A 27,855-nucleotide genomic window follows, 5' to 3' on the forward strand; every position below is an offset into this window, starting at 1 on the left:
AAATATTTGTGACGACCTCCGGTTGTGTTTTCCCCTTCAAAATAAAACAGAAACTTGATTCGTAATCACCAATAGAACTTCTCGAGCAAACGTGTATACAAAACATTTTAATGGGGCAAGAACTGTGAAAAATATATTGCAAAAACCGATTTAAAAATAAATAATTGTATATTTTTGTGCAAAATGTGGAGTAGGAAGGCATTCATAGTCGTTTCCGGTTCGATTCCCCCTTCAGCCGCAATTACTTCTGGGAGGTGAAGTTCTTTCAGTCAAACGCTTGGCACCATACACGTACAGTGATTGGCTGGTGCGGTTAAAATTCGTTGAATGGTGCTCTAATGTAATTTTTATTTAAACGAAGCCGTTTTTGTTTACAGGTACAGATGATCTTGAATTATAAATGCGGAAATGTGGTGAATTTCAGGGGGTTACTCCAAAGTTGGATAAAGATCAGAGGGATGCCAAGCACATCTTGGAACACGTTTTCTTTCAGGTTGTAGAGTTCAACAAACTAAAATCAGGTGAGAATCATAAAAAACCCTTTTGCAAGAAACATTATGCAATGAAGGCCTAGTCTAACCCCCCCCCCCCCCTTTCAGGAGCACGATGCTGACACAGTTCGCTCTGTTGTGAATGGATTCAATAAAATGTGAGATTTTAATTTCTGCATTTTCAGCATACTGTAACATTTCATGAGTATATTCTTGGCACTTTATTATATTTCATTTGAATTTATTTTGGTGAAAATAAAAATAAAACACACTTGAGCAAATAAATTCATTGCTACTTTTATTTGGCTATTAAAATATTTCAAAATCATTGTCCAAAGAAATGGGTCAAAGAGAGCTATCTGAATGATTCCTCACATGTTTCCTGTAAAAACAAAACAAAAATATACATATAAGAAAATAGAGAGCTATAACATAGGTTTTTTTTAGTTTTTGCCAGTGCATAATATAATCCAAGCAGCACCTTCACATCAATCGTTTCAACACTTTAACATTAAGTGCAACAGACTTGAATCCACAATGGAGAAAGGTAAGCTGGTGAATCTTGTGCAGACTGGTGTTTTGGACTCTGCATCGCCCCCAGAGCACTGGATTCGATCCAGGGCTGGGGACTGTTTTCTGATTTAATCATAGAAACATCCCATGCCATTGGAGAGGTAGTGTAAGCACCGAATGACTGGTCAAAACAAGCTGCCTTGTTTCGTTTTTTAAGGAACATTAGTGGATTGGAGGTTATTACTTGAAAAGGCAAGCAGTGGCGGATTAAGGTGGTCAGGGCCCCCTAGGCTACTGTGTGTTTGGGCCCCCCACAGTATTAATCATGCTTTATCAGAAAAAACTCTGCTAGAACAGAAAAGTCCGCAACTTTGAAAAATCCTGTGGATTTAGGATGTTTTTTTAGTAGATCTTGGTCCTGTTTTTCTTTCAGTCGTTGTGCTTTGCTTTTTATTGCTCCACTATCACATTTCCTTTCTGACATGTTGCTGCTGTACTGTCTATAAACAGTGATTGACGTATCATTTGACAACAAAACTGACCTTATGAACCCGGCCACATGAAGGCAGCTGATTGGGTAAATGTATCCCATATCTATCCAATCAGTGACATACTTTTTTAAATGTTTCTAAGTGCCCCAATAGGAGGCACGTTTTTTCCTAGTATAGTAAATTAAAACAAATGAAAATAGCCTGGCCAATCCGGGGCCCCTAGGCTGCAGCCTAGGCCAGCCTGTGCATTAATCTGCCTCTGCTGGGAGCACTCAACTTTTGGGGTTACGTTGTTCCGAGCTCCAAGTTCCAACTTTCAGTGTAAATTGAACACACCATAAGGCATGTCTCTTATGTTGCCTTCACACGCTCTGGAAAAGATGGTCCTTTCACTTGTAAACTTGAAATAACCAGTGCATTGTGTTCAAGTGTGTTTGTTGTCATAGTTAAATGAAACATGGCGGACCCACAAATCCTGATCTGTTACTTGGGTAAAACCATTTTAAACTGCTTAATTCATCAGCTACAACAAAAAGAGGATTTATTAAAACGCAAACGATAAATAATAAAGTCTTTACAGGGTTTACATGGATAATATAATTGTTGAAATGAATTCAGATTTTAATGTGTAATAAAAGTTCTTATGAAGGTCTTTCCATAAGTTTGTTGATGTTTTTTTGTGGTGCAGATCTGGTATGAATTTTAACATTAGCAACATGTACAGTATTGTAATCAGACAAGAACAAATTGATAAAAGTTTTGGCCACAACTTGTAATCAGTATCTGTTATTATTGTTCTAAAAAAGAGACACGTTTATTAACAATATTGTTTCATTTTAGTTCCTGCACTTTCTTGTGGACAAATACATGAATTAGAGCTCCAGATAAGAATGATTTACTTTTATACTTAAATATATTTGCATACATTTCCAGAACAGAAATCTGAACATCGGATAAAGCTCTTTTTTTTTTGATCGGGACACCTCTCTTACTCGCTCCATAAATCAGAAAATACTGACAACAGTCTTTAAAAAATCAATTATTGCCATGTTTCAGGAATAAAATGCTGTATAAGTCAGGCTATGAATGGTGTATGACTACAGATAGGAATGAACGGTGAAAGTTTGGTGTGTGTAAGTGCTACTAAAGTACAGATTTATTTCTGAGAGAAAAAACTCAGTTAGAAAAAAACACCTGTAAAGCTATATATTGTAAAATTACATACATTTCACGAGACACTACAGGCGAATAGGGTAAAAAATGTTAACTAATAGCTCATATATCAACAGGAAACTTACCCAGTTGATCACTTAAATTTAGACAATACTTCTTTATTAGGGTTGGGGTTAGGCTAAGTAAAAGTAGCGTGCTCAATATGCAAAAAATGCCCCCTGTTAAAGGTTGAATATGTAGAATCTTTATTAAAAGTTATATATATTTTTTTTAAACAATACACCCACGGGGCGTTTAGGGGTACAGAATGAAAGTATTGCTTTTCCATTAAAAAATATATTAAATCTGAATTAATATTTTAAAAAAAAAGTTTTTACGGTTAGACTGAGCACTTCTGTCATGTTCTATTTACATTGTACGAGCCAATAGCAGCCGGCATTGCAGGGTTACCAGGGTTGTCTGTTGTTGGGTGCAGCTACTGTAGGCTGGCACTGGGTGAAATGGAGTTTGCGAATCCTGCAGCTGCTTATTTGTCCCGGCAGCTGAGTGACCGGAGACGGGAAAAAACCAGAGTCAGTATAGGCCAAGCATTCACTCGATGGACTGAGATAAAGAAGTTCAACAGCATTAAAACGCACGCCCAAATGGCTACGTTTCTCCTTGATCGGTAAGCTAACTTTCATGTTTACTCCTCTGCAATACTTGTTTTTATGGTGTGATTTGCCGGAGGGGATGGGTTCAAACAGGCTCTGGTCTCCTGTAGACTACTGACGAACCGGGCAACCTGAGTGGTGTATTTATTTTCTGTTGATGCAACTACGATCTTGAGACACTAGATGACGGTGTTCTGCTCATTATTCATATTCAACCTTTAAGAATATTATAAATTACATTTAAGGTTGTCAATACATTAGTATAGGCCTGGGCCTATTAAGTCCAGTAGTTCCCAAACTTGGGTTGACCCCCTTCAAAGAGTCACAAGATAAATCTGATAAATAAAATTGTATTCATGTCTAAGTTTAGAGAGGATATCAATCTTTGATGGAAACATGACAAAAAGCCCCAACTAAGGGGTCATAGGCCAACATGTTTGGAAACCACATTTTAATATTTGGCTATTATACTTTTGATGTAAAATCTTAATCTGAAAGTTTAAAGTAAAATAAAACGTATAGTTATCAGATGAATATAGTAGAAATGTAGTAAGTAGAGAGTTAATAAAAAAATGAAATGCTCATGTGAAGTACAGGCACTTCAAAATTGCATGTACAGTACATGAGTAAATGTACTTGTACTAAAATTTGTGACCTAATTATACATTTCTGCTATATTCTCACTGCAAACATTCTATCTGCATGCCTTTCAGATTATATGATGCTACTTGATTAATGTATGATGAAATAATTTGTAGTGGCAGCTAAAATTTGTGATCGGCTCTCAGAATCTGATGGGTCACGGAATTTTGTACAACACCTGTGCGCTCATGGGAACTCTGAAATAAATGCTAAAATACAGCTTTTAACTCAGTAAAATGGGCAAAAAGCTGGAGCACGATCATGAAGCTAACTTGTCGAGGCTAACGCTATTACAATATTTAATATTCCTCTTTGATATTGCAATGAAAAGAACCATCATGGAAAAAACAAATTTACAAACATGTTTAATAAATGTTCAGGGGGAAAATGGCCCCAAAGGCACCATGCGTCTTTTATTGTTAGATACATTTGTTTGATTACATAGTCCAACCTCTACTTTGAAGTATAAAATTGCAATGCACAATGGTAACAAAGACAACAGTAAACCACCTTAAACCAAAAAAAAAACAAGAAAAATCTTCCCACACCATTCAGAATATGATACATTAGATATCTCATTATTAATTATCAATATTAGCACAATCACACATTATTTTCAGTGAAGCATATGGCAAACACTGAAAGTCAAAAGACAACAGAATCAAAACAAAACGTTAATCTTAATAATGGCAAAAAAAAATGTCTGTATAAAAGATGAATTGAGAAACCTGCTAGAGGAGAAGTGTTATTGTATCTAGCTTGTGAAATATGACATTCAAAGCCAGGTGCAATTATTCTGCCATACAATATCTTAAATTTGAATGTTTATAGCACAATTGTCCAGTGAACCACACAGAGTAGACACTTGTTTAGCAGGATCCATGGGATGACAGTCTCTAATATGACTCCTGCAACACTTTTAACATCTCCATCACAGTGGAAAATGATCAATACATCTCCAGTACCACATCCTGCCCTCCCGCTATTTCTTTTCCAACCCTATAAATAACAATCAATGGTCATACTCCACAGCACAGAGACAATAGCTCTCATTCAAGACAATTATTTAGTTTGATTTAAAAAATTATTTTATGATTGTCGGTAAAAAATTGTCTTAAACATCAAAACTGAACTTGATGCGGCTTCTCCACACATTACAATGGAGAAGAGTGAAGCAATTTAACCGACTTCACAGCATACAATCTCTTTTTTAAACAAAAGAAACAGTGATTAACTTCTCTCCACTCAAACCATGGTCTCTGTGCTGAGTTACTTGATCACAAATATGAACAGAGCCCCCCCCCAAAAAAAATACTCCTATGTAACACATATTCCTTTAGCATCCACTGACTCACAGTACAGAAACATTTATTTCTGTTTTTCAATTAGGCTACATAACTCAAGGCAGAAATTAAGCACTGCTGTTGCTTCACCTCCCCTTTTTGATCTTTTAAGTGCAACCAAGCACAGGTCTTCAAACAGGGAGAATTAACAGGGGATCTCGTAAGGATGGCAAAGCCCTGGCTTTATGTTAGGCTAGTAATGGTACAATGCATTCCTAGTGTCAGTTATAGATAGATGCATGTAAGACCTGGTTTTTAAATCGTGTAATAAAACATTTAAAAAAAGCAGAACCTTAATAGTACGGTAACACAATAAACCTTCTCCCTATATACTTGGACTGTAAAACTTGGGACAATCTTTTTGTAAAAACAACAGGCTACATGAAAATGAGTTATTCCATCCCATTACTCCGTGTGCCCAAATTCAAAAACCACCTCAAAAGATGTAAATCTGAGAGGTTTCGTTCCAATTTTTTGGACAAATTACACCTGTCTGACTATTTTCTGTTTGTTTAAAAACAAGAGGTAGTAAAAAAGGCAATTCAAAGTGGCAGGTATTGATATAATCTTTGGAGAAAAGGCACTTGCTTTCCTAACAAACCTACTGCAACAATGCCACTTGGCTCTGGTTTTCCCCTTCTTTCGTCCTTTTCTCTTTCTACTTCTTCAATCTTATACACACGTCTCTTACTGCTAAGAGTTTGATCCACTTGGGTACTATAACGACACGGGGGGCATTCTCAAATCTTCCCACTCTGGGACCTGGTTACCAAAAATACCGTTTTCAAGCTCCGATAACGCCAGCTGCCTGTGGATGGTCAGCCAAAAATGATACTAAAGTTGTGTAGTTACAGGAAAATGCGTCTTCGTGTGGACGGGCCCTAAATCTTTTCAACCTGAAACACATTCTCATTCCCTCAATAAAACATGTCAAGCTCCATTAATTACCTTGGCAAAAGTGACCCACTTCATCTAATGCATATTTAAACAGATGGAAAATAGCTGGTTGTTCGAAAAATCTGCAATTCTTCAAAGTTTCTCTGCGTGTCGACACGTTGAGATTCACTCTTTTTCCTTTGCGAACAAGATCTTTTTTTTTAAAGCATAAAATGTGTCCATGTTAGTTCGGTCTAGTATTGTTTGAATGTTTTGTTTTTTGTAGTATTTGTTTTTCCCTGGATAGTTGAGCTGGTCGAAGAGAGATTGTGTCACGCTTTTGTCTTGCTTTTCCAAAACCTCCCTGAAGAGCTGTTAGTCTTTAACAAGTCTGTAGACATGATACTGAGCTCCATGTTCACTCGTGGAAACCTCAAAAACAAACGCTATACAAAGCAAGGTCTCCTGGGTGTCGCGGTTGGTCACCACCTGAGGGGTAGAGGGATAATGTCAAGACAGAACTTCAACTTGCTTAGAAATACTGCAGTGACAAATTTCTTCATTTGTTAAAGGAAGTTTTACACTTTGAAATACTCTTATTGGCTTCCTTGTAAAGAGTTTGATGAGAAGATGGATACCACTCTTCTGTCTGTACTATAATGCTGTTTTTCCACTACATAGTATGGCTCTACTCAATTTGACTCCCTGTTTTTTGGTGGTTTTACTGGGGGTTATATGCCAGGCTAGCGGTTTCCCCTTGTTTCCAGTCTTTGTGCTAAGAAGCTGCTGACTGTAGCTTCATACTAACCATACAGACATGACAGTGGTATCGATCCTTATGTCATCTAATATTGCACAATATTTCCCAAAACGTAAAACTATTCCTTCAACAATCTGCGCAAATCAAGTGTACCTTACCTGTAGGATAGTGAAGTTTTCAAGAACACTGTTCATCATGTATTTTTCTGGCAAGTGTTTGAGTTTGTGGATAAAGTTGATCATGTATTCGCACATAGGAGAGCGGTGGATCCTGTAAACACACCTTCCTCCCTCCAGACGGGCATATTCTGTCTGCAACACACACAGTCAAAAACCCCAACTAGTAAAGTGAAAATTACATACATTAGTTGTTTGAGAGGTGAATTAACACTCAATGCATGCTGGTACCTCTACTTTCTCCACAACCTGCTTGCCAAACGAGCAGACTTTGGTTGAAACAGTGATAGTCATGTTCTCGAGGCTGCCGTACTGGCTACTGACACCATAGAAAGAACCAGGGCCATCCTGCATGCCACTGCTGTTAAGGTCCGCCTGTAGAGGGCAAACATTTAATCAGATTAGTGATGATCACATACTTGGATGTAACTTCAATTTCAAGAGGTTTAAATGACATTGTGTCGACATAGAGAGAGACAGTTTACTGACATACAAGAAATGTAAGCAATCCAATGTCAAAAGCTTTCTGTATAATCTTTAGATAAGAGAATATAGAATATATTAATTTTTCCAAGAAAACAACCAGTGTCATAAGAAAAGGAAGCGGTTTGCATACTTTGCTGCCACTTGTGATACTCTGAAAGTGTGAAGTTGTAGGTTAAATATGAACATCTGCAATATAATCTTATTAAAGGTTGAATATGTTGATGTATAGTTACAGTACACAAAGAATTAGAAAAAGCATTATTAATGTAATGGGATTTTGTCATTAAAATATAATATATAAACACATGTAGCAATTGATTTCAGTGATGGGATTTTTTAAAGATGGGTGTTTGAACTGATTAAAACTCTGTAGGTGTTATTATTGCCACCTATTGAGCTAAAGGGTTGTACATAAATATGTTACGTGTTGGTATAATGTTAGGCATAAACCAGAAAAATGCACAGTAACGACTAATAACTGGTAGATATAAAAAGATAACAACTCACCCAGAATTTAACTAAGAAGAAAGCATTCTGAGGGCCTTTCTCGTAAAGCTCTTTGAGGCCGCCTTTCTTCTCAGGGAACTTATCATAGATCTGCCGGATGTCCACGGCCTCGAGGAGCGGGTCGCTGTAGGAGGGGTTGGTCTGTCCAATGTGGACAAACAGGTGTTTGCTGTACTGCAGTGGACAGGGACAGAAGAAACGAGGAAGGACGTGGTTAACCTCAAGAACATCAGCTGCCTTTTATTAGATAGGACAGACAGGAAATGGGGTGAGAGGGGGGGGGGGTGCAGCAAAGGGCTGCAGGTCAGAGTCGAATCCGTGGCCGCTGCCTCGAGGACTTTCAGTGTCTTTACATGGTGTGACTGCTCTAACCATTTAGCCATCGGCTGCCCCTCTGTTCACTTTTTGAGATTCAGTTTTATTCTTTATTGTTCACTATAGAGGAAATTTGCTTTTCAGAGTCCGTATACAATCAAACGCTCAAAACAAACAAGAACATCACAACAACACAACACAAGACTATTACAGTGTACCGAGGCTATTTAAGGCAGTAATGGCTGAGGGAACAAACTTGTTTCAAAGTGAGTCTTTTTGCTGAGTGTCTGTATCTGCGACCAGAGTGGAGGAGGGTGAAATGTGGGTTGAGGGGGTGGCAGGGGTTGTTTAATATGGTCAGATCCAAACACCACTTTTGTTGTACATTAGGTACCATGTCAGAAAACTATCTGACATGGTAGTTGGTGTGATGCGGAGGTGGAGGGTTTACTGCAGATTTGGTCAGATGAAAATATTCAAGAACAGTTGGACAAGATGCACAAAAACTCTGAGGTCTATGGAAAGATTTATAAACAAAGTGACGCATCGCGATGACGTCAATCAATGCGTGTGACGTGTTACGGCGTGATGACGTATAGGCAGGCAAGAAGCATTCTCGCGAGGCCCAGGTAGTGTGAGTACAAACGGGCCTGGCCTGCGGGGGGAGAGGGAGGGGGGGACAAGTACCCTAAAGCACGGGGCACGGTACAGACGGACAGTGTGAGTGCGCCCTTAGCCACTCTGATCTCGCTCGGCAGTGTGTTCCTGGCCTGTTTGTCCAGGGCCCTGTCCCCACGTCTATGGGCCTTCTCCTTGGCCTGGCGCAGCTTCTTGAGTTTGGAAGTGAACCATGGTTTATTGTTGTTGTATGTGCAGAAGGTTTTGGTCTGCACAAACGAGTCCCCACAAAAACCTATGTACGATGTCACAGTGTCGGTCAGTTTGTCCAGGTCTGTGGCTGCAGCCTCAAAGACAGTGGCCAGAGTCCAAAAGTAGCATGTGAAACAGAGCAATAAAACAGTTTGCAGTTTATGAAAAGAGCCTCTAGATGAGGACTGCATGAATTCCTTAAGACTGTGACATCTTGACACCAACCTTCGTTGACAAAAAAGCACGTTCCACCCCCACTCTTCTTGGCCTCATCACCGTCCCTGATGAGGCCAACTACTGCTGTGTCGTCTGCAAACTTTAGCAGTTTGACGGACGGGTCTCCTGAGGAGCATTCATTTGTGTAAAGGGAGAAGAGCAGCGGGGAAAGAACACACCCCTGGGAGGCACTGGTGCTGATGGACCTGGTGCTGGAGGTGATGCTCCCCAGCCTCACTTGCTGCCTCCTGTCAGTGAGGAAGTTGTAGATCCACTGACGGGTGGGGGCCGCCACTGTGAGCTGTGGGAGTTTCTGGTGGAGGGTTTCTGGAATGATGGTGTTGAATGCAGAGCTGAAGTCCTCGAACAGGATCCTGGCATACGTCCCTGGTTTGTCGAGGTTTGTTGATGGAGGATAAAGTGCAGTCCCATGGTGACTGCATCCTCCACCGACCTGTAGAGGCAAACTACAGGGGGTCGAGCAGGGGGCCTGTGATGAGCTTCAAGTGATTCAGTGATTCATGACCACAGACGTCAGGGCGACGGGTCTGTAGGCATTCAGCTCCGTGATGATGTTTTTTTTGGGAACCGGGAAGATGGCGGAGCGTTTGAAGCGGGAGGGGACTTAACACAGCTCCAAAGATCTGTTGAAGATCTGAGTGAAGACGGGTGCCAGCTGGTCAGCGCAGATTCTAAGGCAGGATGGGTACACTCCATCAGGTCCTGAAGCCTTCCTGGTCTTGTACCTCTGGAAGAGCCGTTGCACCTCCTCCACTTTGACCTTCAGAGCCGGTGGGAGGTCTGAGTTGAGGGGGGTGGGGATGATGGAAAAAAAAAAGACGGACCATGCGCGGACATTTAAAACAATGGCGGCGAAAGGTTCACGTTGGTGTGATGCAGAGGTGGAGGGTTTACTGCAGATTTGGTCAGATGAAAATATTCAAGAACAGTTGGACAAGATGCACAAAAACTCTGAGGTCTATGGAAAGATTTGTAAACAAAGTGACGCATCGCGATGACGTCAATCAATGCGTGTGACATGTTACGGCGTGATGACGTATAGGCAGGCAAGAAGCATTCTCGCGAGGCCCAGGTAGAGTACAAACGGGCCTGGCCTGCGGGGGGAGAGGGAGGGGGGGACAAGTACCCTAAAGCACGGGGCACGGTACGGACGGACAGTGTGAGTGCGCCCTTAGCCACTCTGATCTCGCTCGGAATTGGGTTCCTTGCCTGTTTGTACAGGGCCCTGTCCCCACTTCTATTGGCCTTCTCCTTGGCCTGGCGCAGCTTCTTGAGTTTGGAAGTGAACCATGGTTTATTGTTGTTGTATGTGCAGAAGGTTTTGGTCTGCACAAACGAGTCCCCACAAAAACCTATGTAGGATGTCACAGTGTCGGTCAGTTTGTCCAGGTCTGTGGCTGCAGCCTCAAAGACAGTGGCCAGAGTCCAAAAGTAGCATGTGAAACAGAGCAATAAAACAGTTTGCAGTTTATGAAAAGAGACTCTAGATGAGGACTGCATGAATTCCTTAAGACTGTGACATCTTTACACCCACCTTCGTTGACAAAAAAGCACGTTCCACCCCCCCTCTTCTTTCCAGAGAGCTGGAAGCACTTATGAAAAGTCTGAGTTTTTGGAGATTTAGGAGCAGCAGTTCGTCCATTTTGTTTGCCAGGGAGCGAGTCAGATGAATAGAAGATGAATAGAAGATGAATAGCCGTGCGTAATCCCCACTGACCACTAAAACAACCGCAGTTGACCAGAGAGCTTAACAGACACATAAAGTGTGAATACAAACGCAAACAACAGTACGAATAGAAGAAAAAGATGAATATATGATTAGTAAAATAATTGCCCTGTCTGTACGTTGTACATTTCCCCTCACATTGTCTGGGTCTCTCTGGACCTCCATGAAGGCTGAGTACTCCAGCATCCGCAGCTTTGAGGAGGCAATGGTCCGGTCCTGCCACACTGGCACTGCAGTAGCAGATGGAGGAGGAGGGGGGGCCAATGGCTCATAACCTGGATGGCACACAAACAAATATACATAAAATAGTCATGTAAAAATATATATATAATACAATTATCAGATTTTTCCCTCATACTTACTTGGTATGGATTGTTGTACAGCACCTGATAGGCTTGGGTATGGGGGCTGTGCAAAAGGTTTGATACTGAAAAAAAACGAACTTCTCAGTGAGACAATGAGCTCTATACACGGTAAGTTAAAGGTGGAATATGGGTCCTTTTAGTATTTCTGATAAATATTTTTTAGTGAGTTAGTGTCAAAGTGTAAGCATGTGTTGTTGCACCAGCTAGGCGTAAGTCCACCTGCTTTATTGCTTCTTAATGATGCAAAATGGCATCAATTAATTGTATGTTTACTGACAAATCTAAGCAAATTGATTTAAAAATGTAGAGAAATTAGTAGTTTTTCAGTGAACATAAGACATCAAACGCTATGAGGATTTATCTCCCGTATTTCTTTTTTTTCAGTCAAATTTGAAGCAGTTAATTTGCCCGGTGGTGGTTTACATCAGTGCAGGAAACATACAGTACAATACAGTGTAGGAGAAGAGTTAGTTCTGCTTTGTGCTCACAGCTGGAGAGGCTAGGGGGAACTTACGCATGGCTGGTGCGGCCAAGCCCAGGAGTCCTTCCCGGGTTGAGATCTAGAACCAGCCTGGTGTGCAAAAACGTGATCCGTTAAACATGCCCTGCAATACCCACCTGATATTAAACCTAACCCTGCGCTGACTCAGTCACACTTTATGTACTCTTTACTCATCTCTAGCACCTATCTCTCTCTCTTCAGAAACTAAATACGGCCTGATTTCCCCCCACAAACATCGTGTGGGTTCAGTAGAGGGGTTTACTTACTCCTGAGAGGGTCCAGGCTGTCCTGGGATGGAAGGCCAGAACTGGAGAGTAAGAAAACACTGTTAATTGATTTTGAAGGATTCATTATTCATCCAATGTGATTTTCATGACTGAAAAGTACATTCAAATGTGTTTATGTGTAAGACAATGAGTGGTGGGCTAACTCTGGGTGGTTGGTAGGGGGCAGGAGGCAGTGGTGGAAGGTGATTCTTTATCATACTCGGAGAGACGATCTGTGCAGACGACAGTGCTGCCATGTTCTGCAGGGCTTTGTCTTTAGATGCCTGATCCTACAGATTGAAGGAATAATTGAGTTAACCACAAGGTGGCACCACCGCCTAAACATCAGTGTGTTAGAGTGTAGTGTATAGACTTCCATATCACACTGCATTTATTTACAGCAGTTTGATAAATAGTTAAAACAACACCTGGATTCTGAAATGTATATGTTTGATAATCTTGAGCAGCGCTTTTAAAAGAAACAATAAGCTTGACATGAGTTTATTTGAACAGCCAATATTCTAATTATTCTCGAAACTTAGTAAAGAGGATATTTTTGAATGAGAAGCTTGAGAGAATGAAGCAAAGAGGTGATAGAAGAAGATTAAGCCGCAATGGTATCTTTAGCTTCGGGTCACAAGACAAATTGAATGTCAGTGTGTTACCAGGATCAACACGGGAAAAGGAGAATAAAAAGATTGCATTGGTCTGAAATGCAGATTTGCATTTGGGTTGCAAAGGAAAAGTGTATATCAGCAAATTAAATGACTGATATGCGGATCAAAGCGCTGCCAGTGAAATATATGTAGTGTACAAATAAAAAAATGGCGCATGACATATTTCACAATTTAGAGACACATCAAAGATATTATTTGAATACATCAAACTAAATTTAAAATGCATCCTCTTGATTTTCACATTTGCAAAAAAAAGCACTTAAGCTAATGACTTTGCGATTGAAGGACAGATGCCTCAGAAGCGAGACCCCGAATCAAAGAGCAACACCTTAATGCAAAAGCAAGCAAGATTTGGGATTTTTGGCAGAGGCTGGGGGGATTAAACTACATCAGGCAGGATGCGTAGCAGTATTGTGTTCAAAGTGTGGCTGTTTCCTAAGCATTGCTTCATTACAGGACGGGGCGGGATGCCATGCCAGCAGAGGGCCACAGCAAGGGGACAGTGCATCGGTGCTGCAAATCAAAGGGGAGCAGGGAAGCATATTGCAAAGTCAGATTCACTTACCAAATTCATTGCCTGAATCAAAAAAGAGAGAAACCATTAGTATGGGGCAGTTCTAAATTATGTGTTAAGATTTATTTGTTCAGTTTTGGTTGACATTAATCCCAGTTTGCCTCTTGCTTTTTATACTGTAGTTACCTGTTTAGTTTGCTCTGGTTAAGAGGTAGCAAAGTTCAGTAGGGACTAAAGCATTAAAATAATGCTTCATTATCACAATATTTGAAAAAATATTGGGTTTTTATCATCGCAGCTCCAAAAGTGATGTAAACAGTAAAAAGTTAAATCCTTGGAGGTTTATTGCAGCACAAACCTTTGTTGTGTTACGTCAAATGTACAGCTGGTAATACAGTGTTTGTAGACATTTTAGCGGTCACATTTTTTACTTCCTGTTTATTCAGCTGATGATACAATTTATCTTTATTCCCAAGAGGAAGGAGTTGCTCTTTGTCAGCCATCTGAACTTAAAAGAGTGGCTTGGAAACTGGTTTGTTGAGTGTTTTTCTTTGGCAAATAAACTACTTTAAGACGCTGCCACGGATACAACCAACTGCATGGACTATTAGTGGTATTTGACATTTAAAGCTACAGGGAAAAAAGATGAAAGGAAGAACAGCATTGGAAATTCCTTGAAATGCTTCCAATACTATCATCCAACTAAGGTGAGCTCATGGAACCTAAAAAAGCCATGCATTGAATGGGTTTAACAAGTACACATGAGCATAAGATGATTATAATTTTTCATCTTGTTACAAAACTGTGTAAAATTCAATATGTCGTGTTGTATGAAGGAAACAAAATACAGATGGGTGTGTCTGTGTAACACGATTAACCCCTTCTGGTAGAGAAGATTAAAGTCACCACACAATATATTACAAGCTTTGAAAAACCTAAATCATGATTTTATACCACGCTGCTGTATGCAATATTAGAGCACACCTTTACAAATTATGGAAGACAAAGTATGCCAATCAAACATATGGTTTAGATGAAGATGCTGAAAATGGCGTTAAAATAATAAATAAAAACATTACTGACGCCATAATGTGACTGTGGCTGTGATTTCTAACTTTCAAACAAGGGTGGGAAGTCTTCAGTCTTATATTTTGTATTCAAGATAAGTTTGGCATTTGCCGGCTGCTCTCATTCACTGTCCATCCATATTACTACAACAAGTAATGCACTGTGATTTGTGTGTAAACCTACAGATTTTTTAGGCTCCTGTCAAAAATTACGTCCGGAGCAAAGAAGGAAATCAGGTGACTGTTTGCTGTCTAAAAGTAACAATTGCAGTCCTCTTCACTTACATATACACTATTTCATAATATATCATACAAATTGTTTTGCATAACTTTTCGTAAGCTGTCATATGAATCTGACTATGATCTGATGCTCAAAAACTTGATGGACAGGTTGAGTCTTTCTACTGCACTGTATACAATCACTTCTCAAGGTCAAAGTTTATGTGATGTAAGGAAGTAAGGAGCCACTGCTGGCTGAACTGAGCACCACAAAAGAGATGGCTAATTTAGCATATTTCAAAATACGTCACTCAATGGATAGTGGTGTCCACTGCAAGATTAGTCTGCATAAAGGGGTTAATTTAAACTGAAGTTAGCACTACAGAATGCCACAATGTTTTCAGTATTTACACAAGTCTGAATTGTGTATCTGTGAATATGCCATATGATAATTAAGCATCATGAGACCAGAGGGTTTGAAAGAACTACAAGACAAGTCAAGAGGAGTCATATGATGAAGATTGATGTTTGTTTTTTGTGAATGTTCGGTTTTACCAAACACACCACAAATAGATACATTAAAGGAACTAAAGGTATCAAAGTAGAGAGAGTTTTAGGGAAAGAGGAAGTCTGAGAGAAGTACAGTAGGCAGCAGAGGCATGACTGTGACAGTCAGATACAAGTCAGATACAAGGACAGATACAGAGCTGGAGCAACATGCAGCTAAATGACAGTTCACTGGGCTCGTCATGACAGCGTGTGTATCATTCCTTTAAAGCAGCTCCTATACTTTCACTTCTGAGTGATAAGATTAGTGTTACAATTAATCCAGCTCTCACCTACAGTAGAAGTTAAAAAGCTGTGTTTGTTTGTGCACTGCATGCATGGTACAGAAGCAGGACTATATTAGAGAACTTAAGTGAAAAATGTTTATATCATCTGGTTTACCGTTAATGCATTTTACTTGTCAGCCTCACATCCATAATCTAGCAGGATCTGGCCTGGCATCAAAGCAAGGACTAATAATGATGAGCACAAATTAAGTGGTTAGTGCAAAGCCAAGCTTTTACCAGCCCCGCCGAGCCCGCGGTGAAGCGCATACCTTTAGCTTTGACTGGATCTCGCGAGATTTTCTCCGGGCGAGAACCTGCAAGTGGCTAGAAACCTGCACAGAAAAATAGCCAAGAGGAGGGAAGAGGAAAAGGAGACAGGGAGAGAAAAGACAAGGGAAGAAAGAGAGAGAGAGAAGCCGTAACCAAAGAGGAAAGAGACGCCCAGTCAGTGTTGCCAGGAGGCAGGTTTGTGGCACCTACCTTTATACCCGCCTGGTATTCACGAACTTTCTTCCGTGCTAACACCTGTATGTGACTAGACACCTAAAGGGGTGTGAAACAGTATTTGAGCATAAAACAACGTGCACTAAACACACACGTATGCAGGCACGTGCAGGCACACACACTTGCAGAGATAATATACCAACTGAGCACTAAATAGTTCACACAAACAATAAAAGTGGATTTAAAAGGTAAGTGTGGTGATCTTCTGTATTACGGGGCATTCAGACCAGATCCTCCCATTCATTTTTAAATGGGGGTCGTTAGTTAAGGCTGAAAAGACGGACTCAAATTTTGGAGAAACGCAACACCACGTCACGCTGAAGTGGCTAAGGTGCTCAGACTTGTCGCAGATCATTTTGAGGCGGTGTGAGAGTCATGTACAGTCAACAGTAAGCATCCTGCCTCTGTCACTGACAAAAGAGAATTTAGAAAAAACTACAAGGTTAAAAAAACGAACACAAAAGCACCTAAAGTGAAATTCCGATGTAAAATCATCTCAGGTCTCTTCTTCTGCATCTTTTTAGGCAAATTCGGTCATCAAATAAGCCACAGAGGCAGTTTTTTTGGTGTATGATGCCTGCCGCAGCTAACACGGGTAAGCTCGGGGCAGTGAGTTGGACGCATGAAAACGTCTTTTTTAACCACTAATACTGCTCCAAATAACACCAAACCTCTGCAGTAGCATGATAAGAGTCCCCACACATTAACCGAAGAACCAACAATGTAGTATGTGAACACGGAGTGTATTAAAAGAGTGTTGGTTTGTGGCAGTTTGGGGAAATGTCCCACACAGCTTTCCCTGCAGCATTATGCAGATCTCAGGGGTCAGGGGGGGTGCAGGGCGTGTGTTGCCAGAAGACGCACAGTGAGTGTAGGCACGGGTAAAGCCGACTAGCCTGCAACTTGAAGTGAAGAGAGACAGAATGGTTCGTGTTTGTATCTTTCCCGGTTGCGAAACAAAAATGAAAGCTTACGACCCAGAAACTTTCCATAGGTTGCCATTGAGGTACGATGACCATGCTCTGATAAACCAGTGGCTTATTGTTTTAAATCTGGACATTGAGATGCTGATCAAGATGCTTAGGCAGAGGGATTATTGTGTCCACCCCGTTTACGTATTTTACTTAAATAAATCATCAATGAGCTTTTTCCTTTTGGATTGCATTTGTAATCGACTTGAATGGAGCAGCTGGGGCCAGTAGGTAAGTCTTTCAAAACACTCTTTTAATACACTCTGTGTTCACATACTATGTTGTTGGTGCTTCAGTTAATGTGTCAGGACTCAGGAAACATGCTACTGCAGAGGTTTGATGGGGAGGTTTGGAGCAGTATTAGTGGTTAAACAAGCCATTTTAATGCGCTCAACTCACCGCCCCAAGCTTATCCGTGCTAGCCGCGACAGGCTGTTGGTGTCCCTCCGGAAAATCTAAGTTAATAGTTCATACACAAAAAAATCGTCTTGATCGCTTATTTGATGACGGAATTTGCCTAAAAAGACCCCGGGATGATATTACACTGGAATTTCACTTTAACCGCCAGGGAGTTTAAGTTACAGCTGATTGTTTGCCTGCTTGAAATGATAATTTTTATTTTTGGGGGGCTTTTCCATTGGTTTTATTTCTGATCACTGGTCAAGATTTACAGGAAACAGGGTAGAGAGAGGGCGTCATGCCACAGATCGGAGACGAAGCCTGGGCTGCTGGGGCGAGGACTTTTAGCCTCTGTATATGGGGCGCCTGCTCTAACCACTGAGACACTGGTGCCCTGAAATGATCATTTTACCGACCTTACAAGCTGCACTGTTGTTATCTTTGTCCGTGAGATGAAACCATGCTTATGGCATTCCTTCCTATCCGCCAAGACTGTTTTGTCTCCAGCAGTGTGGGTGTATGAGTCTGAGGTCTTTTTTGGTGTGTGTGTGTGTGTGTGTGTGTGTGTGTGTGTGTGTGGGGGGGGGGGGGGGGGGCATGTGCATCCCCCCTCATAATAGTAGCAGAGAGTATTTCATACTCAAAACATTCCTCCCGCTTAATATGTATCCACCCCAATGTGGAAATTAAATCTGTGCAAAATGAACTGATAAGCTCAGAGTCATACAATTTTGATTCCCATTTGTTACTTTCATCCATAATCTGCAACTGCTTGTCGGGGTCACAGGGGGCTGGAGCTGGCCGTGAGGCGGGGTACACCCTGGACAGGATTCCAGTCTATCACAGGGCCCATTTATTTCAGGCACTGATTTTTTTACTTCTCCAGTGGATGTGGTTTTCAGATTTTCAGGTTTTCAGGTTTTCTTTTTCTGTGCTTTGTACTGTCAACTAAAACCAAGCTCATGCATTAATGTTCTAATCCAATCATCAAAATTTGTTTACCTGTTTTCTCGTGCGGGTTTTGCCTGTCCTAAGCTTGATATACCTTGCTATCAGTTCATTGCGACCTGTAACACAAAAAAGAAATAAAGGTCACAAATTAAAACAAGAATACAAGAAGACATGAGAGTAAATCGAGTGTTTTGATATTGAGGCAATACCGTAAAACGGACAGAAGGTGGCAGTCTTGTCATACCTTGAACACACATATTACAGCAGCGTGACCTTTCCCAGAGCTCCTCAGACCCAGGGCAAACACACTTTTGTTACAGGTCACAGGCCATAATAACACCTCTGTTTCCTATAGGAGACCGTATTTAAAATCTCTTTATTTATAAAGCCAATATAAAAAAATGTTTAAACAGATTTTCTTTCGTTTTACCCCAAAGTTTTCATTAGTTCGTTTCACACCAACTTATTGTCTGCTCACGTGGCCCTGGAGCCTAATTATAGAGAGGGCTTAGAAAACAGAACCATGTTTTTCATGACATAACATCTACTCTCAACATTCTGCACAAACAGGTTGTGCAGCGAACACGCATCTATTCTGGGCTTTCATGGTCCTGATTCAGTGCTGTTCACGAGAGTTAACAAACACTGCACGAAAGTGCAGCTGGGATCAAGCAAAAATCTTCTTTGGTGTACAAGAAGTGCAAAAAGCATTATTATGTTGTCTTGAGGGAAAATCAGTAAATCAGTGTTTTTCACTTCTTTTCTTTGCCAAGTCACGTTTACTGGGTCTCTGTGGCTGAAAATTTGGCCAAAGGGAGAGGTTGAACCACTGTATCATTATGAATAATGATCTAAACTCTTCGAAACTTGCTGACAGAAATTTACACCAACAAAAACTGGTCAAGATGTGCCCTCTTAAACACACACACACAGACATACAAAAGACTGTGTGTCTCGAACGTTTAACAGTCTTTTGAGTATCCAGACCCATAATGACAGGAGAAACAAGTCCTGTTTTTTTCACACACTCCTCAGCACTTGGCCTCCAGAAGCAATTACCATAAAAGTACTGCAGGCCATCTCTAACAGGCTTGCAGCACTCATCGTACTCTCTAACCAGTCAGCCCCACGATCGGCCAGCAGAGCAGAGCTGAACTGTCTGCCGATACTGAGCTAGCCCGTCCCCCTCTGCCCCGGGCCAAGGATGGACACGCCCGCTCTAGCGCCTCCGCATTCCTTGCATTCCTCTAAGCCTGTCACATCTGTGCTAGCCAGTCTGATTGGCCTGGGCCTGCGAACACAGTCAGAGCTTGGGCGAACACACACATGTACTTCCAGTGCAGTAGGGGCAGAGCCAGCATGAGAGACATTAGGTTGGGATAGGGGGTCGTCGGTTAGAGGGGCAGAAGTGACAGCTGATGCTGTAACTCTTGGAGGAAACACAAAGCCATAATTGTCCCGGCCAACAACTGCCACCTGGCAGCAAAGCAGGCCCCTTTTCGCAAAACAACACCACTGTGTGACCCTGCAGTCAACGGACAGCAGCACCTGCTGCCGACCATCCTAGCAGAGGATGGCAGAGAGAGAACAATGCCAGTTCGACCCCCGCGCAACTGTCACTCTCAATCTCTTCAGCTCAGGAGTAGAGGGGGAAAAACATTACAGAGTCCCAACCACAGAGTTCTTTTACAGATTTCTCACTGCAAAGTCTTTGTCTTTGATACTTTTTCAATACCACATTAGGTAAAAAGATATGATATCCTCATTCGACAGTATCCCAAGTTATTAATAAAAGCATCTACAATCAACAAAATCAACTGTGTCTTGGTATGTGTTCAGGGACTTTCTCTGTATCAGCACTATGTGTACAGTAGTATGTAAGTATTAATAAACTATGTGCATAAGACTTCTTTTTGGTGTGGTATCAAACGAGAGTATTGTATGTAAGTTTAAAATTCTGGTATTGTGACAACCTTACAAAGTACAAAGAAGTGATATCAACTATGTGTTTTATTCATCTGTTGAATGGTGCAGTTCTGTGGTTGTTAGTTGAAAATTATATATTTTTCCGCAACATCTGGTTAGCTTCATGATATATGATTTAAAATTACAGCTTTTTTTTTTACATCATACACACTTTGAAGCTGGTTGGACAAATACATCCAGTCTTTTATTTCAAAGTTTCTAATAGACTTTTATAAAGTTGAATGTGAAAATGATTTGGGAATAGAAATGTAAGACATATTGTTGTGCACAACTTTGTTCTGCTCTATGGAAAAAGACAAAGTGGCTCATGATGTGACATACTGAACAACAGCAGTCTTGACTTTAAACCACGACAGTGACACAAGTGTAGTTTTCCTCTTCTGAGTCTGTGTGTGTGAGTGTGTCTGTGTGTGTGTGTGTGTGCGTGTGTGTGCGTGTGTGTGTGTGTGTCGGTGTGTGTGTGTGTGTCGGTGTGCGTGTGTGTCATCTTGGCAAAATATGTTCCTGGAGACGAATACTGTAGCAGGAACTACCAAAAAAGTGGTTTGGAGTTTTTGCTAGGTGTTTATAAGTTCTGTCTGGAAAGATTTTACCACTGCGATAGTGTCACAACTGTGCTAGATACAAGACATGAAACGTTAACAGTTGTGTAGTTGAGATCAAAATGAAGGCTGATGTTGCGGCTGGTGTGATCCCATTTTAAGATGGTCCCTAGTTTGTTTTTACCTAAATGCACCAATCACAAAAAATAAGAGTCGGCCACAGAGTGAAAGCAAAGGATTTCAGAAACAATGAGGTAATCAGTAATCCCAAATCCATCATGCTTTACTTTACACCCTTGCATCAAATTTTGAAGACTGTAGCAACTGATCTGATTCAACAGCTCTGGATCACTAAAATCAGGAGACAAAACTTGTCGCTGGATGTAATTCACAGAATCACAACCTGACATAAAAAAAGTCACAGGACTTCAAAGCAACACTGCATTGTGTGCAGATGCACAATGTTTGTCTGGTTTTCTTAAAACAATGACCCAGTAGGTCATACTTTTTTAGACACATTGCTCTCTCAAACCCCAACATACAGTAGATAATATAGAGGATGTGATCTCTGCGTTGATTACGGCTGCTGCTGTGGAGGCCAAGATCTGCTCAGACTTGACATGGTGGAGGTCAGAGAGAAAAGGCTGGTCCACACAAACAGTGGGGGGACATGACAGGTGCGTACAAACAGACACAGTCGTGCAATTGCATTCACAGCCTCACTTGTCCATGACCTCTTATTTCTTTCCACTTATTGTCTTTCCATCTCTACCCTCTTTTCGAGCTGCGTATAATGCCCTTGCTGATTGCTCAACACCCGCTCAGATCGCTGCAGGCCGCAATTTTTAACCTCTTTCCTTGACAGGACACGCCTATCTTTTTCTTTTACGACATGACCACTGGAATTTTCCACTTCCATGGTAAGATAGTGAGCAAAAAGGTAATCTCTCTTCACTCCCCGTACCTCACTCTGCTCCCTCCCTCTCTTCCTCTCTGAGCCCTTTCTCCACCCATATTCTCTCCCCTCCTCCCTTCTCATAACATTGAGGTAATCCTAAATTGCTAACATACTGCTCAGCCATGACTGAAAACATTCCTAACATCTCAGTGAGGGGGCTGACAGGGAAGGCCTGCTCAGTCATCATTACTGATCGCTCAGCCCCCCTTCACTGAAATCTCCACACACGCATCTTTTCACAAAACTCCACACATGCACCGGGCCTGCTGCTAATTCCTAATGTGGCCTACGAAGGTCGAAATAGACCTCTAGCGCTGAAATATTTTCTCTTTTTTGTACCCAGAGTTCTTTGCAGTAGTGACAGCTGCAGGGCTGAGAGAGAGAGAGAGAGAGAGAGAGAGAGAGAGAGAGAGAGAGAGAGAGAGAGAGAGAGAGAGAGAGAGAGAGAGAGGGGGGGGGGAGAGAGAGAGAGAGAGAGAGAGAGAGAGAGAGAGAGAGAGAGAGAGCGGTGTGCTTGGGGTTTGACATAGCTGTCTAGGCCGGAAAACGCTGGGGAGCAACATGTCAGTACAGCCCCAAAGCAAAAAACAAGACAGGCAACATTTTTTGTACACACACACGCACACACACACACACACACACACACACACACACACACACACACACACACACACACACACACACACACACACACACACACACACACACACAAAGACCTGAAGACACTTCCTCTGAACTTTGGTTGTACAATGTGCCAACTATTCAACTATTCAACTATTCAACTATTCAGCAGGCAGTTACATATAAAAAAGCTTAGCATAAAAATTGTAAATAAGGTAACAGTCAGCCTGCCACGGGTCAAAATGTAGCAAATCCGCTTTCCAGCGCCTCTAAAATTCATATGTAATATAACTTGTTAATAAGCGAGTTTAAGAGGGGCTGGTAAGTGAATGTTACCTACCATAGACTTCACATACAGACAGATGACACATCTTAACTTCCTCCCTCTGTACAAAAATGAAGTCCATATATTATGGATTTGTGTACTGCCATGTTGTAATTTTACCTGACTAGTTGGAGCTGTCACAGCTTGAAATTACACTTATCGTAAAGAACTACTTAAAATGATAGAAACAAGTAACAAATAAGAAAAATGTATCTAAAGTATACTTTGGCATTTTAGTTTGGCACATGTCCCATCCGCTAACACTAACCGATGCTGCAGCCAGCCACCAGGGGGCTATCGATGTATTTTGGCTTCAATTTAGGGGAGCAATCAAGCTGTCCATTTCTAAATATAGTCTACAGACAGAGCCAGGCTAGATGTTTGCTTTTGTTTCAAGCCTTTATGCTAAGCTAAGCTAACCAGTTTAAAGGTGGAGCTACTGCAATTCGTTGGTTGGTGCAGACGTTTCTCTGCATCGTCGGTGGAGAGGAAATACACACGAGAGCTGAATGGAGCAGCGAGGCATGAAAAGGTTTCTCAGCACATGGCTGTCCACGGCTCTTACCATCTGGCAAAAAACCCACCTACATTAAAGAGTACCGTCTGCAGTGAAAACGCAAAACAGATCTATTGTTTAGGTTTGTCCATATGGGTTACATACGGTTCTAAAAGTACTATAACGAGAGTGTTAGATGAAAACGCGGCTATAGACTTGATTTCTCTGCTGCTATTAATTACTACTGCGTTATTATGAATCCCACTGTTTTTCTTGGCAAGACCCTCCTTGCGTAGCAGCTGAGTGGTTAAGCAGATGGTTGTTTAGGGTCAGGATAGCTCACTGGTCAGGAGAAAGGACCTGAACGCAGAAGCATGGACACCTGGCCAATCCTAGGGCTTGCATGCGATGCCTTTCAAAGAAAAGCAGTGGGATTCATAGTAACACATCACAATTAATGCCACTTTACCTTGCAATTATTGTCTCCATATTTTCTTGTACAGTTTTCTACTTTTTTTACTTGTATTATTTTATTTCATTTATTTATGTTTTTTATATACCTTTTATTGTATATTTGTTCAGAGGAGAGCTCTGTCAGGAAATAAAGAGGACAGAAGGGAAGGAGCGGGAGCCACTCACTGTGCAATTAAAAATCTACTCTTACACACATGGAAACTTATCTTCTTCTTTTTTGTGCAATAACTTTATCCACCACTTAAGTGCAATAATTTAATCTTGCTGCTCATTTCTGTCATATACAGTCATACATCGTTCATTCATCTTCAACCGCTTATCCCGAGGTCGGGGTTGCGGGGGTTGCTGGAGCCGATCACAGCTGACATCGGGCGTGAGGCGGGGTACACCCTGGACAGGACGCCAGTCTATCACAGGGCACATAGAGATGTACAGAGACAGACAACCATTCACACCTACGGGCAATTTTAGAGTCATCAATCAACCTAACACATGTATGTCTTTGGATTATGGGAGGAAACCGGAGAACCCGGAAGAAACCCACGCAGACACGGGGAGAACATGCAAACTCCGCACAGAAAGGCCCAGGCCGGGATGCGAAACTGTAACCTTCTTGCTGTGAGGCGACAGTGCTAACCACTACACCACCATGTAGCCCACAGTCATACATATTTTATCTTATACATTTCCTCTACATTTACCTTATCTGGTTTCATTTCCCGTGAATTTTTATGTATTCTATATCTACCTCATATATTTTACTAAGAGTTAATTGTTTACTGTTTATATACTTTCTGTATTTATTTAGCTAAGACTTTATTGGTTATCCTATACTGCATGTTTTTATACCTCCCTTGTGGTTTTGTAAGCTGCTGGAAATTCAATTTCCTTGCGGGGGTCATACCAAACGGATCAATAAAGAGAAGTCTAAGTCTCTAAAATTATATGTACTATTTCTATCTTTGTGCTACTGTAACAACCAAATTTCTTGTCTTTTTAAGATACGTATAAGTATAAGTATAAGTATTATAATGAAATGCACATTTTATGAAAAAGGTTCAATATACAGTAACACAGAACTAAGCTTCTTTAAGTGTTGTTCATGTTCTGGAGTTATTAACAACATGTGTCACTTATTAAAATTAAGTGTTATGCTCCTTTGAACTAGTTGTCACCCCTGAGCTACGTAAACGACTGGCAAACTTTCTGGGAAGTCTAGACATGTTTATAGGGCAAATAACACACATGTATAATGCAGTCCTCTTGCAATGGAAATTTGCAAAAGGTTTCCCACCAAATGAAGAAAAAAATCCTGGCATCAAAAGTAAAATTCCCAATGGGAGGGATGACTTGCCTTCTTTTGGAGGCCACTGAGTCTGAGACTGCAAGGTAGACAGTATTACATACAGTGCAATCGTTAACATTCCCCTTACCTCACGTCAGGGCAGCTTTTAGAAGTCTGAGGTAATCACCTTGTGAGACGGCTTCTTCTGGGGCATGCCTTGACTCTGCCAGCAGAGCCTCAGATGACTTATTGTAAATGGAGAGGGTGTTTGTGCTTTAGAAAAAAACAGGCCTCTAAAAGGGGTCTTGACAGTTTGTTGCTAAGGGGGCAGGTTTGTGCGCAGCAGGCCTCTTTGTTGACATTCTCATGACAAATGTATGGAGCCTGGGACACAGCACTGCACTGCTAAACAGGGCTGAAGAGTTATTTAGGTAAATTTAGAGATTCCTGCAGTGAGTCATGCTCAAGGTTTGTTACACAAATTAAAATCATGTTAAGTGCTCGTCATTGCAAAATTATAAAATAAGTTTATTGTTATCTTTAAGCATGTCAAGTCTGCTCAAAATTAACATTTAAATGATTTAATTAGATTAAATGTAATTTAAAATTATTGAATTTATTACTCAATCACGTCACAAATGTTTTCCGTAAAAAGACTGAACATGGTATCATGAGTTTAGTCTGGATTCAGTTTTGCTGCTCTGGGACTGCAACTTATTATTAATTGTATCATTGAATATTCTGTCCATTCATTTTACAATTAACTAAATTATTTGTTAGTAATGTCAGACAACAGTAAAAAAATGTCCATCCTTGAGCCCAAGGTAATGTGACCAACAGTCCAAATTCCCAAAATGATCACGTGGCAGAAAAAAGCAGCGAATCATCATATTTGAATGTGAAATGTTTTGCTTAATAAAGAACTTACATAATTAGTGAATCAGAACAAAAAATACTACTGACTAATTTATGTTGACTAATCAATCAATTCCCGACTTGTTTCCTCATGCTCTTTAAGACAGCATCAGAGTAACAACAGAAGCTGAAACAGCTGAGTTATTTCAGGTATTTGATTGTCCTTGAATATCCAAATCTGACGAATGAGAGGATGAGATTCCATCTCGGGTGAATCATGTCAAAAAAATCTGATCTGACGTCAAGTACAGAGAAGCCACCCCCAAAAAAGTGCTTTAAAAACAAACACTAATGGTTTTTAAACATACAGCGTGTCTGAGACTTTGGTGGCAATGATTGATGGTTTTTATGGCTGCTCTGAAGCCGGAATTAATTGCAAGTTTTTGAGACATGGTGGACAATAATTAGAGGGCAGGGAAGTCTTACAGAGAATGGTTTGAGGGAGTTGAATTACAATGGTGAAAATAACATAATTTCACAAAACCAAAAAGAGGTTTGTTGAGGACAATGGCATGTAAAACAGTGGAGAAGGCAGCAAGAGTCCTGTCAATCAACATTTTTTGCTGTTCAGCAAAATTCCAGCTTCAAATCTAATTAGGAGAGCGTGCTCTGTCTCAACAATAGGAATGGGAGAGTAGGAACAAAAAAAAATGGAAGACAAATGCGTTCAGGTCCCACCTGGATAACACTGATTCTACCACAGAACTTGCCAACATATCCATCTGGAGTTTTTGAGGTCATTAAAGGCTCAACACCTGCAACTTAATGAACGCTCTGCTGGAAACAGCATAGCTATTCTGAAAACCATATGTATGTTTAAAATCTTCCACATGCCAATGTGATGTTTTTGTTCCTGACTCTCAATTCACGCTGTGCTAATTATTGCCAATTTAACTGAGCAATCCAGCATCAAACGCAGGACTCCAAAAACCAGCTCCAACCAGTCACCTACAGGCAAAACTCTCCCAGCAATTCCGGTTTGTGGAGAAATGAGCGCATGACATTCAGCGATAAAACATAAAGAGCAGGTTTTGCGACTGAAAGTGTAGCGAGGGAGAGAAGAGGCCATAAAACAGTGGGCATAAAAAACAGGCTGTAAAGAAAAGCACTCTGAAGAAAAAGACAGGTGTAAATCAAGAGGAGAGGAGCTGAGATGCTCTCAGGACGACAATAACCAGCTCTGAAAGTGCTGGCAGGACTGGAAGAACCTGCCCCCGGGTCACAACTCAACAGGTACAGACTTGTTAAAGAGAGCTCCGAGTGGAAAGAAAACATTCACCTCTGTGTCAAAGCTGAGACATGAGCACAAGAGGAAGAAAAGTATTTTTCTTATTTTCTTTTTTAGGGCCCTTTGGTGCGTGTTTCTCTTAGCCACAAATCTTTGTGGAATGGGTGGTTTTTCATTTTTGTGAATTCATTATGGGACTGATTTCCATGTAATTGTTGTTCTTTTGTTGCTCTGGCTGTTATCCAGTGTACTCACCATACATCTTTCCCTCATCTGACAGGATGATTTTCCTCCTGCCACAGGGAGGGTAGATGGCGAGGGCCTCCTGGAAGCTCTGCTCGATGTCCGGGCTCCACACACCCTCGGCGTCCCCGTCAATGGCCTTGTCCTCGTTGTCTCCGTCCAGCCCATCTTCTGGGCTACCGTTGGCGCTCCAGTCGTTGGACGCAATGGTGGCGGCTCCCCCTGGGCCCGACCCCGAGCCCCAAAATCAAAGGA

General features: G+C 41.1%; 1 protein-coding gene across 3 annotated transcripts; it reads right to left on the minus strand.

The window, feature by feature from the left end:
- Positions 1–4,311: 4,311 nt before the first annotated feature.
- tead3b (TEA domain family member 3 b) lies at positions 4,312–27,744 on the minus strand. Of its 3 annotated transcripts, XM_083939071.1 has the most exons (13): positions 27,613–27,744; positions 18,579–18,643; positions 16,183–16,245; positions 13,635–13,646; positions 12,557–12,682; positions 12,393–12,433; positions 12,139–12,195; positions 11,622–11,686; positions 11,398–11,534; positions 8,112–8,285; positions 7,350–7,493; positions 7,101–7,253; positions 4,312–6,671 (listed from the first exon to the last, which is right to left on the minus strand). In XM_083939071.1, the coding sequence occupies exons 1-13, from the start codon at positions 27,617–27,619 to the stop codon at positions 6,558–6,560; spliced, it is 1,158 nt and encodes a 385-aa protein (XP_083795197.1). In that variant the 5' UTR covers positions 27,620–27,744; the 3' UTR covers positions 4,312–6,557. The 3 variants fall into 3 exon arrangements, with proteins under 3 accessions (XP_083795197.1, XP_083795198.1, XP_083795199.1); XM_083939072.1 differs by lacking the exon at positions 13,635–13,646; XM_083939073.1 differs by lacking the exons at positions 12,139–12,195; positions 13,635–13,646.
- Positions 27,745–27,855: the final 111 nt, after the last annotated feature.

This window comes from Echiichthys vipera (genome assembly GCF_963691815.1).
Source record: "Echiichthys vipera genome assembly, chromosome: X".
Classification (NCBI taxonomy): domain Eukaryota; kingdom Metazoa; phylum Chordata; class Actinopteri; order Perciformes; family Trachinidae; genus Echiichthys; species Echiichthys vipera.

Bases quoted from the DNA above. Each gene is read 5' to 3' on its own strand.
- tead3b (XM_083939071.1), bottom strand. The intron at 11,687-12,138 runs GTAAGTTCCCCC...GTTTTTTTTCAG, and splicing joins CTTGGCCGCACCAGCCATGC to TATCAAACCTTTTGCACAGC. The intron at 7,494-8,111 runs GTGAGTTGTTAT...TGCCCTCTACAG, and splicing joins TCTTCTTAGTTAAATTCTGG to GCGGACCTTAACAGCAGTGG.